The 15,066-nt window shown below is 31.6% G+C and overlaps 1 protein-coding gene across 3 annotated transcripts in view; it reads right to left on the reverse strand.

Moving 5' to 3' along the window:
- Dmd (dystrophin) overlaps positions 1 to 15,066 on the reverse strand; it is a 2,011,337-nt gene that overhangs the window by 1,318,181 nt on the left and 678,090 nt on the right. For all 3 annotated transcript variants that reach the window (XM_077107047.1, XM_077107046.1, XM_077107045.1), the window contains one exon: positions 10,614 to 10,794. In XM_077107047.1, coding sequence (XP_076963162.1) covers positions 10,614 to 10,794 — 181 coding nt within the window. The remainder of the gene's footprint in view (positions 1 to 10,613; positions 10,795 to 15,066) is intronic.

Consider the following 15,066-nt stretch of genomic DNA (forward strand, 5'->3'; position numbering starts at 1 on the left):
TTCTCAGTGAAATAGTTTGTTATGATGAAGTAAAAGGATTTGTCTGAGAAAGTATTTGAGCAATAGATATTGAAAAAGAAAGCAGAGGCAAGGGGATATGATGGATGGATTATAAACTGCAAGAAGACTGATTTAATTGAAATTGAATATGTACATTCTGGAAAAGAGTGCTTGTTTCCCTTGTGACCATAGCTGAAATAAACGTGTATTATAAGCTTGCTAGAGGTTTTATTAATCAGCCCAATTTTATCCAGATGATGAGTGTATATGTCAGTAGAAGAGATAAGAAAGTGTTGGTGAAGATGTTCAAATTACTTTTTATTAGAAAGAGATCAACAAGTTTTTATGAACGTCTAATGAGATTGCTTCTCTCTTTTTTACAGAAACAGCTGTGTAGCATGACAATTAGAAAGTCTGATTCTGCATTTTAGAAAACCTGGCTTTGGACTTGGCTATCTATTTAGCAGTTTCAGGAAATTACTTCACTTTTTAGTACCTTAGACCTTATTTAATAGAAATAAGGATGATGATACTTTGGGGGCAATTAAGGGAGGTCATTCATTGATTAATCCTTCATTTGGCAATAATTTATTCAGTACTTTGAGCACCAGGAATTCAACAAATAAAAATAAAAGACAACAAAAAAGCCTCAGTTCTCAATAATTCAAAATAGTTGGTGAGTTCAGTAAATGAACTAATAGACAAATAAATAGATCATAATAACAAATAGAAATTTCTGAGGAGTAAGAAGATTTTACCAGGGCTGTGGGCAGGGGAGAGATCATTTCAGATCTTGCACTAAAAACAACTTAAGATATATAATTACATACAAAAAAATGTTGGAACACATGAGGACTTACACAAAGGATGGTGGGCAGCCTATAGGTCTGCAACAGCAGGGAGTCAGTACCATCCCAAGTGCTAGAGGTACATGGGAAGAGCTGGGATATAATATCACAAGAACTCAGTCATTGGGGCCAGCCCTCAGGATCATAATTCACAAGGAACTTCCCTGTTGGGATGTTAGACCCTGAGATATGACATTTCCAGAAGGAGCTAGAACCTTGGAGGGCTCATTCTCAGCCACTGATGGAAACACACCTGCTATGGTTTAGATGTGGTGTCCCTCAAAACTCATGTGTGAGACAAGGCAAGATCTGGAGGAGAAACAATTGGGTTATGTCCTTAACCTAATCAGAGAATCACTGATGGGATTAACTGAGTGGTAAATGAAATGGTAGGGTGTGGTTGGAGGAGGTAGAAATTGGGGCATGGCTTTGGGGGATATATTTTGTTTATGGAGAGTGAAGTCTCTCTGCTTCTTCATCACCATGTGAGCTGATTTCTTCCTTCAGACTCTCCCACCATGATGTTCAGCCTCACTTCTAGCCCTGAGGAATGGAGCCAGTCTTCTAAGGACTATGACCACTGAAACTGTGCACACTCAAACTTTTCCTGCTCCACAGTTGTTCTGGTCAGATCCTTTAGTCACAGAAGTGGAAAAACTGACTAAAACAACACCCTAATGCAGTAAGACACATATCCTATGTTATCTCCTTTTCCTACCTTCAGTATTTCATGAGGCATTCCACTGGCTAACCCAAGCCAACAGCCTGTTTTTAAAAGAATCCTGAGCAATGAATTTTTAGTGGGAAGAACAGGGAATGACACTAAAAGCAAAAAGACAAATGATCTGCATGAGGACCATGGTGGGGAGTAAATAGAATTTGATTAAGAGAGGCAAGGGACATCCATATTTTTTCCAGTATGCTATTTCTTAAGTTTAGTTGTTTGGCATGCAGATTTTTTTTTCATTATTCAAACTTTTATATGTCATAGGGATTCCTTAGATAGAACAAAAGTATATAATAAATAAATAAACAGAAAAAGGGCAGCAAGTGACAAGGCAGTGATCAAAAGGCCTCTCTGTGAAAGTACCACTTGAACAATATAAAAGAAGGGAAGGAAGAACCCATGTGAATAGCAATAGGAAAGGTTTTCCAAGTGGATAAAAATACATGTAAACCTTCTGAGACAAGAATATTGGTAGTAGTGTAGGAGCAATGCAAGGAGCAAGTATATTATGAACAATGTGACCTAAGTGGAGTATGGTCAAACACAAGGGCATGGGAGTCTCCCTTGGGAGATATGATGATGAGGACCCATGAAGATGATAATGAGATGCTGTATTTTACTCAATATTATTCTATATCTCTTAATTACTTAGTTTATTACTGAGTATATAGCACATCTGCTATGACTATTAGTATTAGCTATGAAAAGTGACACTAGAAAATAGGAAATTATAGGAGACACACTTGAATTATAGTAGAAATTCTAAGGGTTTAATATAAATTTTTTCATTCGATCAATAGAGAAAACTTCCTGTTCAGGAAGAGAGGAAAAGATGAATGGAGATATTTATTTTTTATTAGTTTGGCAAAATCAGATCCTCAGCCAAATCCAAATATACTATTCTGAAATAATTTACAAACACACACATCAACTCATAAACATACACAATACACCTACATGCTTATTTTGACACAGACCCTAGAAGAACAGCAACTTTTTGCCTAAAGACTAAGAGAAAAGTTACCAAATTATAGGAAAAATGTTTCATGTCCTTAGGTTTACTTAAGCAACATAGTTTGAATATCAGATAATATTTAATGATTTTATACACATACACACAGAGACATATTTTCTGTGTTATTACCAAGGCATAAGTCATTATATTGCACAGAATATTTAACCAATAATTTGGAAAAGTGTTAAGAATAAGTTTAGGAGAGTCTTGGCATTACTAGCATCCTGGAGAAAAAGTAAATTATATTTTCGATAATTATACTGGAGTGATCACTGTATAGAGTGAACATGTATTAGACTATCACACTGTGCCCCATAAATATATACAATTAAAATAGTGATTTTTGTAAAGAAATAGTAAACATTTGAGGTGATCAGTATGCCAGTTACACTGATCTTGTTACATATTGTATACATGTACTGAAATATACCCTACAAATATGTACACTTAAAATAAGTTAATTAAAAATGAACATGTATTTTAAATTGCTTTCTAAATTGTATCTATGTTAAATGAAAGGAAATACAGACTTGCAGATTTCCTATTTATCAAATGATTCAAAGAAATAAGATAACAAGAGCATGGTGGAGTATTAACCAATACTTAAAATACAGGTTTACTTTAAAATATCATATATTTCAAAACTCAGTTGGCATCCATCTATGGAGGAGAAAAGGAAAGAAGGAAGGAGGGATGTAAAGATGGAAGGAAATGCAATAAAGTCAAATAACTGATTTATTTAAAGCACAGGATAGCATGAATTAAGCATCTCTAAAATCTAGGAAAAAGATGAACATTAATATATTTGATACATTTTCCCATGATAACCAAAATAGCTCTAGCTGGATATTAAAATAATCATATGACTTGATAAATTATTTTTCCATTAATTCTCAGAAAACCTAAAAATATATACATTAGTTTATATTATCCAAAGAATAATTAACATCTAATGTTTCAGATTCTCTTTAAAAACTTGATCAAGTATCAAGGTATCTATATCACCATTTTATGTGGGCACTGTTTATGTTCTTTGCATTAATGTAAAATATTTCAAATTTTGATTGAGGATGTTTGGACATATTTTTGTCTTCCGACCTAGATCCTGAGTCAACTCTGAGTGTTTCACAAATGAATTGTAAAGCAGGGAGATAAAATTAAAAAAAGGACTTATCAAGACCATAGTTTCTTTTTTAAATTTTTAGTTGATAAATGATAGTTGTATATATTGGTTTATATTGGTAAGTATTTGTACTCGGGGAAGTAGAGAACAGAATGAGGGTTACCAGAGACAGATAGAATGGGGAAGACAGGGAAAGGGCATAAAGATTCAGTTAGACAGGAGAAATCAGCTTTATTTTTCTACTGCACAAAATGCTGACTATAATAAATAATAAAGCATTATGCATTTCAAAATTGCTGAAAGTCTACAATTCCTGAAATAGCTACCTTGTTACTCATGTGTAGGTTCACCAACCAGGACATATGTCTGAAGAGCTGTGGTAATAGTTATCTAATGAGCTCTAATCACACCCTTAAGTCTACAGGACTTATGTCTCAGGAAGGACATGTTAGATTCTCCCCTTTAGACTCCTTCTGGTCTCTGTTTAATACAGAGTGAAATAATTCAATTAGAATTGTCAATCTTATTTTCTATCACCATTTCAAATCTGTATTCTGGTAGAGGACTTGAAGTCCCCCGCTGATTACTAAGTCAACTTTCCATTCTGTTCTGAGAAAAGACAGAACAACTTATGAAAGAGAAAAATGCAGAAAATATTATTCCCAAAGTCTATGGAGATGATGTAGGCCATCAGAAAATAATGAAGAAATAGTTGTTAAGTGAGATGCACATTCCAAAGGTTAGTTTATTGAGCAACAGAATACCAAGTGTGTTTCAGAGGTTATTTATTAGGCTAACAAAAGGGTAGATATTTAAATCTATCATAAATGTGATTACAATCATTATTCTTTTGCAATATTTTTGTGATCTTGTTATTATTTACATTGTAACAGTATTAATTACTCCTTATATAGGTTATTTTTAATGTTTAAGTGGGAAATATCATACTTAAATTCAAACTGGTTAGGGAATCAATACCTTTCTCAAAATTTTATGCATTGTTTTTAACATAAAATTATTATTTTATTATAGTCATGGCTCAAAGCTCATAGTTTTCATTCACTTTGTTCTCTTGTACCTAATAAAACTAGGCTTGGTAATTTTCATTTCATTAATTCTGAGTACTGAATATGGGCAACATACATGGGATGGGATCCTCTGAATTTTTAATACTTTTATATTTAATGAATCTGACTTTCATTGCATGTATTTGTGCTAAACAACCTGACAAAGAACTTTCACAGGATTTACTTCATATTGATAAGCTTTGCTGAACATACATATTTTTTTCAATTGCCCCCACATTACAATCCTCAACCAAAGTTGGCATTTGTTGAAATTGATCAGAGTGAAAAAGCTAATCTGTTGGGCATTGTTCTGAGGTGTTTTTAAAGAAACAAATTCTCAGATTAGTTTGGCAATCAAACTATCTAATGTGGTTTCTGGAGCAAGGTAGAAAACAAATATATATATATATATATATATATATATATATATATATATATATATATATATATATATTAATTCGTTATATTACATTAAAATAACAAATTAATTGTTATCCTATCCTTCCTTTCTGGGAATGTAACAACACCACATAATGCCCAAAAGGATTGCTATCAATGCTTAGAAAATTCTTTTACAAATTTGTAACACTGTGTTCCATATAAAGAGATATGCTAGTGAATCCCAATTAAAGTCTTTTAATTTTGTTTTGTATTAAAAAGAAAGAAAGAAAAGAGTCTTGTATGTAAGCCAACATCCCCAAAGGCAAATTGAATATGAGCAGCTCTACCTCCTAGTCATTCAGATATTTTGTGGGTGCTGTGGTTGTAATCCCAAACTAGGAGCAGAAATAGTCCAGGTCCATATAGGGAAATTCACTTTATTCATTTGGTATAAAAATACATATTAATAATTCAAGCAAATTACAGTTTATTTACACAATAAGTCAATAAATATATACAATTTAATATTGTGACCATCTTAAAAGACCTCAAGTGTGCTATTGATACCATTTTACTCAATCCAGATGTATAAAAAATATGGCCAAATGATTTAGCATTTAGTCTTTTAATACTTCTAAATATAACTTTCATCTCAAAATATTCTTATGACAATTTCTATTATTCTTCTATAGCATCATATTATAACCTAGAGATACCATTTAATGTTTTACATGAAGGATGAAAATGTTCAAGGATGGTATGAGTGTCACTCAATCTGTAAAATGTCCATGATGCTTAAGTTCCATTCTCACAAAAGGCCCTAAATAAGGTCTTGGCATGAGGAAAACATAGATGGGTTTATAGGCACTATATCTAAGATCATCGCATATGTATTTTCAATACTGGGAAAGGCGCCTAGGACTTTGTGCATGCTGGGCAAGCACCTGCCACTAAACTACACCCCAAACCTGTAAGATTTTTTTAAGAAAACAAACAAACAAAAAAACACTAAAATGTGAGTCCTTTACTAATATTCATCTTTGGAACTACAGATGTATTTTCATTTTAATTACTTTTTTTGTATCAATAGTGGTTTATTAAAACACAAGTTACTTTTGTGTCTTTGTTGAATTTTCCCTGTTACAGGTTTTTGTCTAAAATTATCCCTATTCTTTCAACAATTTTGTCTTCAAGACATCCTGTTAAATTTTTAAAAAATATTTATTTTTAGTTGTAGTTGAACACAATACCTTTATTTTATTTATTTATTTTTTGGTGGTGCTAAGGATCAAACCCTAGGCCTTGCACATGTTAGGCAAGTGCTCTACTGCTGAGCCACAACCTCAACCCCATCCTGTTAAATTTTAAAGATGACACTTTTTTATGTTCCAGCATAGCAAGTTGGAATGTTTGCCAAGATTTTCGAGGCCAAGGAGCAATTCTTGTACCTCATTATATCAATCACATAATTATTTTAAATAAATATGTCTTTTATTTTTGCTTTTGGATGTATAGATAACAAAGAATGAAAAAAAGTACTATTTATACTCAGTTTTTAAAAATTGTATGTTTTTTCATAATTGTCTCTGGAATTAAGAAACAAATCAACAGAGTGTGTGTCTACTGAAATAAAAGATGCATTTACCTAGACATATTAAATATAAAAGTTAAACCATGCAAATTCTAAGACAGCAAATTAAGTCAATCTTCTAACCTGGAGTTGGAAAAGTTCATTCAAGTCAATCTCCATTTTCATTTTCAATCTCAGCTTCTTAATATGGAATAGCAGCAACTAACTACAGAACTTGAAATCATGGTCATAAACTATATTTGCTATATATCCTATTTTTTTCTACTATCCCAATGAGAGGGGAAGTTATTTCCTATAATTATAGTAAGAGTGTCCACTCAACACACTCTCTCATATCATTACTTCTTCAAGAGCTACATCTATTTTTCTTTATCATCCCTAGCACAATACTAGTTCAACATGAAATGGACTCTCACTTCTGTGGCTATTATATTTAGCTATCTTCCTGCTTCCTCTTAGAATCATTTTTCATCTTTTTCTTCACATATAAGCTAGGAGCTAATGTTTTCAGTAATACAAATAAGACTAATTTCTCCAATGAAAATTCTTTTAGAGATTTCAACTATTATTAATATAACACAAATTTTACATGTAAACTATGGGGGCCTTCAGAAATGCTACCCTAATCTTGTCCTAATATTTCCATGATTTACTAGGTTCCAGTCTTTTTGTCTTCCTTTCTGTCTCATGGACATGCCAAGCCCTTCTTCACTAACTTTGGCGTTCTGCCCGGTTTCGGTTCCTCTTAACATCTTTTCTCCAACTTATCACACATTTGGCACCTACATATTATACAGGATTGGTTTAAACATAATCTCCCTAGCATCATGGTGTATGTCACCAAAATGATTTTAATCTATGATATTATTTAGATATTGTTATTCTCTCTCTTTTGGTAAGCTACAGTAGGACATAAACATTACTCTTGGTTTTCTCTAAGTACCTGATGCCCAGCATTTTCAGGGCACATAGGAGATGTTCCAATTATTAATCATTGAGTGAGTGAACAAGACAATGCTGTGCCAGCAATATACGGGGATAAAACAAAATAATGTCCTTTTGAAATTTTAAAACAAAGAAAACACTTTCTTTGTCATTAACTAATGTTAAAACCAAATCAAACCAACAAAAACCCTATTATATTCTTGACACAATTTTCACCTCACTATTGAAATAAACTCAAATTATATTGTAGATTAAATTTCCATTTAGAAAAAGGGTATATCTTCTTTGTTAATTGATTATTCATAATAAACTAGGTCCTATTTTAATATTCATCGGAAGTACAGCATAGCTTTCCTGGTTTTTAGTTATTAGAAAAGTATTTTAGCGATTGTTTTGGGAGACAATTGTAAGTCCTCTGTCTCCAAGTTCTAGGCCAAAAATAATCTATTTTTCTCTAAAGACTGTAGATATTTCATATAAATGGAATCTTATAATACATATTCTTTTGTGACTGGCTTTTTAGGACAGTTTTCAAGATTTATTTAGGTTGTAGTATTAATCAGTACTTCACTCTTTTTGTTAGTGAATAATATTTCGTTGCATGAATATACTCATTTTTTCATGTATTTATCAGTTGATGGGTATTTGAGTTACTTTCACTAGTTGACTATAATGAATAATGTTGTTGTCCATTCTTTCAGTTATTCAAATCCTAAGAGCTCACATGTGACACTGGGATAATAAAATATATACTCAAGACGTTTTTTTCCCCTTAGGACTAAGTAATATAATTAACAAAAAGGTTATTAATAGACTAAAACTTATTAAAAATCAGGTGCATTTTATCTTTTTATTTCTTATATAATTTATGCCAATTTATAAACACCAATTCCTTATACTGCTTTTTACCATTTAAAGTATAAAGTCAGTTTATTTTACTGTGAGAAAACTAATAAAGAAAAAAATTAAAAATGAAATAAAAGGGCAGATGTGTAGGAGGTATTGTTAGCTCTCATTTGCTAATTATTTAATATATTCAAAGTAATTTGGAATAATACAAGAAATGAGATTTACTCCATGGTAACAATTTGTGAGTATAGCATATACATGCATAATTCTTTGAAATACTTATGAATTAACAAAATAACCTCCCATGTGATTAAATGCAGCAAAATTTTCATTTATTACATGTATTTCATATTTAATTATAGGATTAATCAATCAAGGCAGGCTTTCTAAAAGGGTGAGTAGAAACATTAAAAATGTTTGAATAAATCAAATAGGAGGAGAGAACATTAATTTGGAAATAAAAAGAGTGAGAAATTTTGGAAATTTCATAAACAATCATTACATGTATATAGAAAAGGAAGAGAGATGATAATGTGGATGAATATATTGAAGAATATATGAATATTCAGCATGTTTTATTATTTTTTATAATAAAAACACAATATAATAAAAGACACAATAACTTGTGTTATTTAGCAACAACACAAGTTATTGTTAAGTCTCAGTTATTGTTAAATTGAAACAAGTTGAGCCTTAATAGGCATATGAAAATCAAAATATTTTCCAGTAAAAATGCTCTTTGCCCATTGGTTGCAGTATATCCATTAAAACATTCTTGATTTGAAGGGAGTTTTATGGATTTTTATGACAAGATAAAATACATTTTTGTTAAATAAAACAACATACAAAAATTTAGAAGATTCAAAATTTGGTTGTATAGAGGCAAAGCAAGAAGTATACTGAAATCCACTAGAGGGAGCTAATATTATTTTAAAGTTTTATAACCTAATTCCCCATCAGAAAAAATAAATCCCTTAGCAAAAACTGCTTTGAAAGTATAAGAGAATTTTTTTTTGTATTTTGCTTTATGTAGTTCATTTCATTTTCTAAAAATAAAAAGCTAGGAAATGAGGAAAACTTCACTTTTTCAGCATATTAATTCTAGAAATGTTATTATATAGTAAATTTTTTGAAATATTTACAAAGAAATGCAATGGAAAAACATACCTTCCAACTAATTGAAATTTTTGTAGAAAACAAACACATATTTTTACACTTCTTATAAAATGGATTTTTAAAAATATTTTATCTTTATGCCTTAATCCCCAAGTATATCCTATAATTCTTTGTATATTCACATGAACACATATGTATGTATGTATGTGTGTGGTAGATCAAAAACACTTTTACTGGAGAATAAAACTGTTAATAAACGTGTGTCTCAAAAGAAACTTATCTTAAAATTTAAATTGATGGATAGAGATATTTCTGAGCAGATACTAGGTATATTAAGAGAAAATTAGTGAAAGACAAAGAGAGATCTTGAAAAATTTGCTAGTCACATGGTATACATTTGTATAACCACTTTATTTTTATTTTTCATTTTATCATCAAAGGAGAAAAGGATAATTTATATAATTATAGTGATCCAAAAGTAAAATATAGCCCAAAGTATAATTTTTCCATAGCTGAGTTTCAGTTGCCACATATATGCTATAGCTATAATACTCTCCATGTGAATTGATAGACGTATTAAAAGATGCCTACAAAAATATCTTTATACAGAACAAATTGGATTTAATGAAAGCCTGCTCACATGGCCTCAACTGCTCTTTTATTTTCTTAAATATTCAAAATGCCTGATTCTGAAATTTGCAACCCACCAAGGATAAGTTATAGCTATAAAAAACATGTTTTATTTGCTTTTCAGTGCAGTTGTGAAATTATTATGGGGGGGAAGAAATATGTTGTTTGACAACACAAGTTATTTTATTACTTATTAACAGAGGTTGTAGAGAAATAGTTCTATCCAAAAAAGTTATTCTTTGATGTTAGTATTTTCTGTTCTCCACACAAATAATCAATTTGAAAAATTTCAAGTTAGTACTTTATAGTATTTTTACTTACTTGTTTGTAGCTCTTTCTCTCTGGCCTGCACATCAGCAAAGACTTGGTTAAAATGATTTGTAAAGGCCACAAAGTCTGCATCCAGGAACATTGGCCCTTGTCCTTTCTCTTTCAGGGCTATGCTTTGAATTTTTAATCGCTCAATTTGAGGCTGAAGAGCTGACAGCCGGTTGACTTCATCCTGTACCATAATTTAGAGTATTAAAAGTAAATAACACTTTTACTTTGCATACATTACATTTTGCAAACTAAATTGTTAAAAGGCAGAGATGCAAGCTTAACTTAATACCTTTAACAAACACTGGATAAGAAACATCCATGATGGTTTAAGAAAATCTAAACCACTAGTCATCAATTTAAGAATGCCAGGGCTCTATTTTCAATTTCTATTATCATATATGATGATCTTTAAATTCAAGATGATATCATTTAGAGAATTAATGGGTATGAATGCATGCACTGGAAAAGTACTATGAATGATCATAAATGTTTTCCATAAAAAGATGTTTGACTGCACCCCTGTTATCTCAAAATTGTTTGCCTTTGCTTCAAACTCTAAGTTCATTCAATAAATAATATTTATTATTTCATGTGTGTAAATATAAATTATATGTACTCTCTAGATATATGTATACATCCATACTGTATTAGATTACAATACATAAACATTTTAGATCTTACGCATATATAATATTTGCATATATATACACACTTATACATATATATGTGTATATATATATATATATACACACACACACACACACAGTTAATGCATATACTTATATCTATATGCCTCTACCTTTAGTATGGCCTCATTGCTTCCCCTGACCAATCAAGCAATTGCCACTTTTTCAAATATGCTGATTATTTGTCTAGGTTTTCTTTTGTCCTGGTATGATTATTAACAGCACCCATTTTCACTCTTGATATTACTCTGGTTTAGATGGTAAAATCACATGGATAGTGATGTGCTGTCCAATATGGTAGTCACCAGAAGCACACAGCTACTGAACACTGGAAATATGGCTTTTTGAAATTTAGATGTACAAAATTTTAAAATTCACACTGAATTTTATTTATTTATTTGTTTGTTTGTTTATTTATTTATTTTTGTGGTTCTAGGGATTGCATGCAGGGCCTTGTGCATGTGAAGCAAGCACTCTACCAACTGAGCTATATTCCCAGTCCCTACAATGAATTCTTAACACTGAGTGTGAAAAAATTAACAACACAAATGATTTCATCATTTAAAAATATTGATTAAACTTTAATATAATATTTTTGACAAGTCAGGTTAAACAAAAGGCACTATGAAATTAATTTACCTGTTTCTTATATTTAAATATAGTTTCTACAACATTCAGAAGTCTATATATGGTTTGAGTTTGTGTCTTGCATTGTATTTGTTTTGGACAGTGCTTTTCTCTACATAAATGTTTTTGTACCCTTGTTTCCAGTGAAATTTTAATTAGTTTGTATTTGATACTTACATAACTTTAACTCAAACAGAAATTTTGAAATGTTCTTTTAAAAATATCACCATGGTTGCTTACTTGTAATTGATACCTGTGCTACCTTTAGAAAAAAAAGCACTTGGGGTTGTTTATCATTTAATATGTAAAAAACAGGATAATTAACATTAAAAATTGGAACATCAGCCAATTACAAGGAGGGAAAAATTAAAAGAATTACAGCAATTATGAACTAAATTTAAATCTGAGCTTCCTGGCAATCACAGAGAAAAGGCAAAATAAAATCAATTGTTAATTTTGGATGCATGCATATTACTTTGGAGAGACTAATTTGTCTTGGGATGTTAGAAATGAATTTATCACTTAAAAATTTCTTTTACAGCAGCAAGACTACATTATGGTCAATGCTACTTGTTCTGCTTTAGAAAATATTAAGATAACTTTCCAGGGAATGATAGTATGATGTTATAATCATTAGTTGATTCAGGTAGGCTAATTTCTAACAGTTGAAATCTTTGGATAGTTGAAGACTGAGGACATTTAAACAAATTGGAAGGTAACCCATCTGGTCTTTATTCATTCAAATAGAAATCCTTTCATCAAGTGCTAGAAGATTAGTACATATCCATGGACAATGAATATTAAATAGATAAAGGGTAAATCCTATGTATTTCTTTACATAATACACTTTGTATACTAGACTTAGAAAAGGCAGCATTGATATCTGCTGTGAACATTTAAGAAACTGATTTACATTATGCCAGACGGAGGGCAGTCATTTTTTCCCATTCAATGGGCTCTAGAAATCCTAAAGTACAATCAAGTGTGTTGCACAAAACAAAGCTGACTTTGAAACCAATAAAACATTTGTACAAATGCTCACTCGAGACTGAAAATTCTGAGGATAAATCGTAGGAGAAATCATTTTGAACTGAACTATTCGACATTTAAAATATGTTAACAATTAGCCACTGTTTCTATAAAAGGGCTTGGTATGATCTTCCCTCCAAGATAAGGGATCTTTTCTGAGCTTGTTTATCCTTTAGAATAATATGCTTACCTGATGAAAATTTTTGTACTTTTCTCAGGAAAGGGTCATGGATTCCTTACAATTCTCAAAAGGTTTTCTAAACCACAACATATTAAGAACCAGTTGTGCTGAGCATTAGATTATAAGCTACATCTCTAATATAGAAATGTCTCCAAAAAATAAAAAGAAAGAAAGAATTGTGGTGCACACCTGTAATCCCAGGGGCTCTGAAGGCTGAGGAAGGAAGATTGTGAGTTCAAAGCCAGACTTAGCAACTTAATGAAGTCCTAAGAAACTCAGTGAGACCCTGTCTAAATAAAATATAAAAAAGTGCTGGGGAGGGCTGGGTTTGTGGCTCAGTGGTAGAGCACTTGCCTAGCACATGTGAGGCCCAGGGTCCAATGCTCAGTACCACATAAAAATAAATAGATAAAAGAAAGGTATTTAATAAAAGGGGGTACTGGGGATATGCCTCACTGGGTAAGTGCCTGTGAATTCAATCCTCAGGACCAAAAAAGAAAAATAAAAAGAAAGAATTAACAAATCGGATGATGTAATTTATTTACCTATCATTAGTCATAGTCAAATATTATAATTGTATCTCTTGAATGAGTGATATTAGGCTTATCTGCTGAATATTTTACTTAAACTGATTAAAAAATTAATAGGAACCCAAAGGTCAGGGAGAAAGAGTAATGGTTGATAAAGAAAAATGGGATTGTGTCATCATAAGCCAAAACTTTGTGGCTGAATGCACAAAAAAAAAAAAAAAATTCATTTTGGATGACTCCAACAACCTTGAGAGAATGTTTATACACCTATCATGGATTTCACGTTGCTCCTCAGATTAAGATCAAAATTCTAGCATATTCCCCTCAAATTATTATTTGTTTGTATACATCTGCCTTTTCACCTTCATTGCTCATCCTAGTTCCCTGCTCCTCTATGTTCCACGTTCACAAAGGCCTTTATTTAGTTGCTTGGTCTTTACTGCACCCTCCCACCTTGTTCCTTCTTGTTTTTATAATTTTTTTTTGCAATACTGGGGACTGAACTTAGGGACCCTTTACCAGTTAGCTACATAACCAACTCTTCTTATTTTTTGAGACAAGAGTGTTCTATTACTAAACTATAAAAACGCATGCAAATATAGAAAATTCCTAGTTTACATATTTGTCTAATAAACTAAATGCCTTTGTAATATTTTCTTTATTTAAAAAAACCCTACTTCTTGAGATTATTTACTTCCTGGAAAAGCTGTAAGTCTAATATTTAGAGAAAAAAACATCAAGCCCTTCCATTTCTACCCGCCTGTAAAAGTAAATTTAGGGGACTGTGGTTGTGGCTCAGTGGTAAGGCGCTTGCCTAGTATGTGTGAGGCACTGGGATCGATTATCAGCACCACATATAAATAAAATAAAGATCCACTGAAAATTTAAAAAAAATTAAAAAGTAACTTTGAGCTCGCCACTACTTTCTGGGATCAATATCTTTACCAGACTCTACTGTCACCTCTCCATCTCCAGTCCGTTTTATTTAAAGCATTCTTTTGAGAGTATGAAAGTAACCTCCATTCATATTGAATACATTCACCTCAATCAATAATGGATCATCCAAGAAACCTTTCTATCCATCTTTCAACCAATTTCCCATTTCCCAGGAAAAGTGCGCAGTTCATGGTAATGATGGGAAATATTCAAGCTATTTTCATTATTATAGATCTCTGGTTTTCATACCATTGCAATATGGTCTTTAATCTCTTTCCCAGGCCCATTTGTGCCAGTTCCCTCTTGTTTGCCCCTCCCAATCTACTGTCCACCCTTCTTCTCTGACCCAAGAGAGATATTTATAGATTACAGCCCCCTTGACTTTGCCTTCTGATTAACATCAATCAATGTGAAGTCCTGTCCTGATTCTGAAGGTAGGTAGTAAAGTAGTTTATTTTAAGGGC

Source organism: Callospermophilus lateralis, chromosome X (assembly GCF_048772815.1).
Source record: "Callospermophilus lateralis isolate mCalLat2 chromosome X, mCalLat2.hap1, whole genome shotgun sequence".
In the NCBI taxonomy this organism is placed as follows: Eukaryota; Metazoa; Chordata; class Mammalia; order Rodentia; family Sciuridae; genus Callospermophilus; species Callospermophilus lateralis.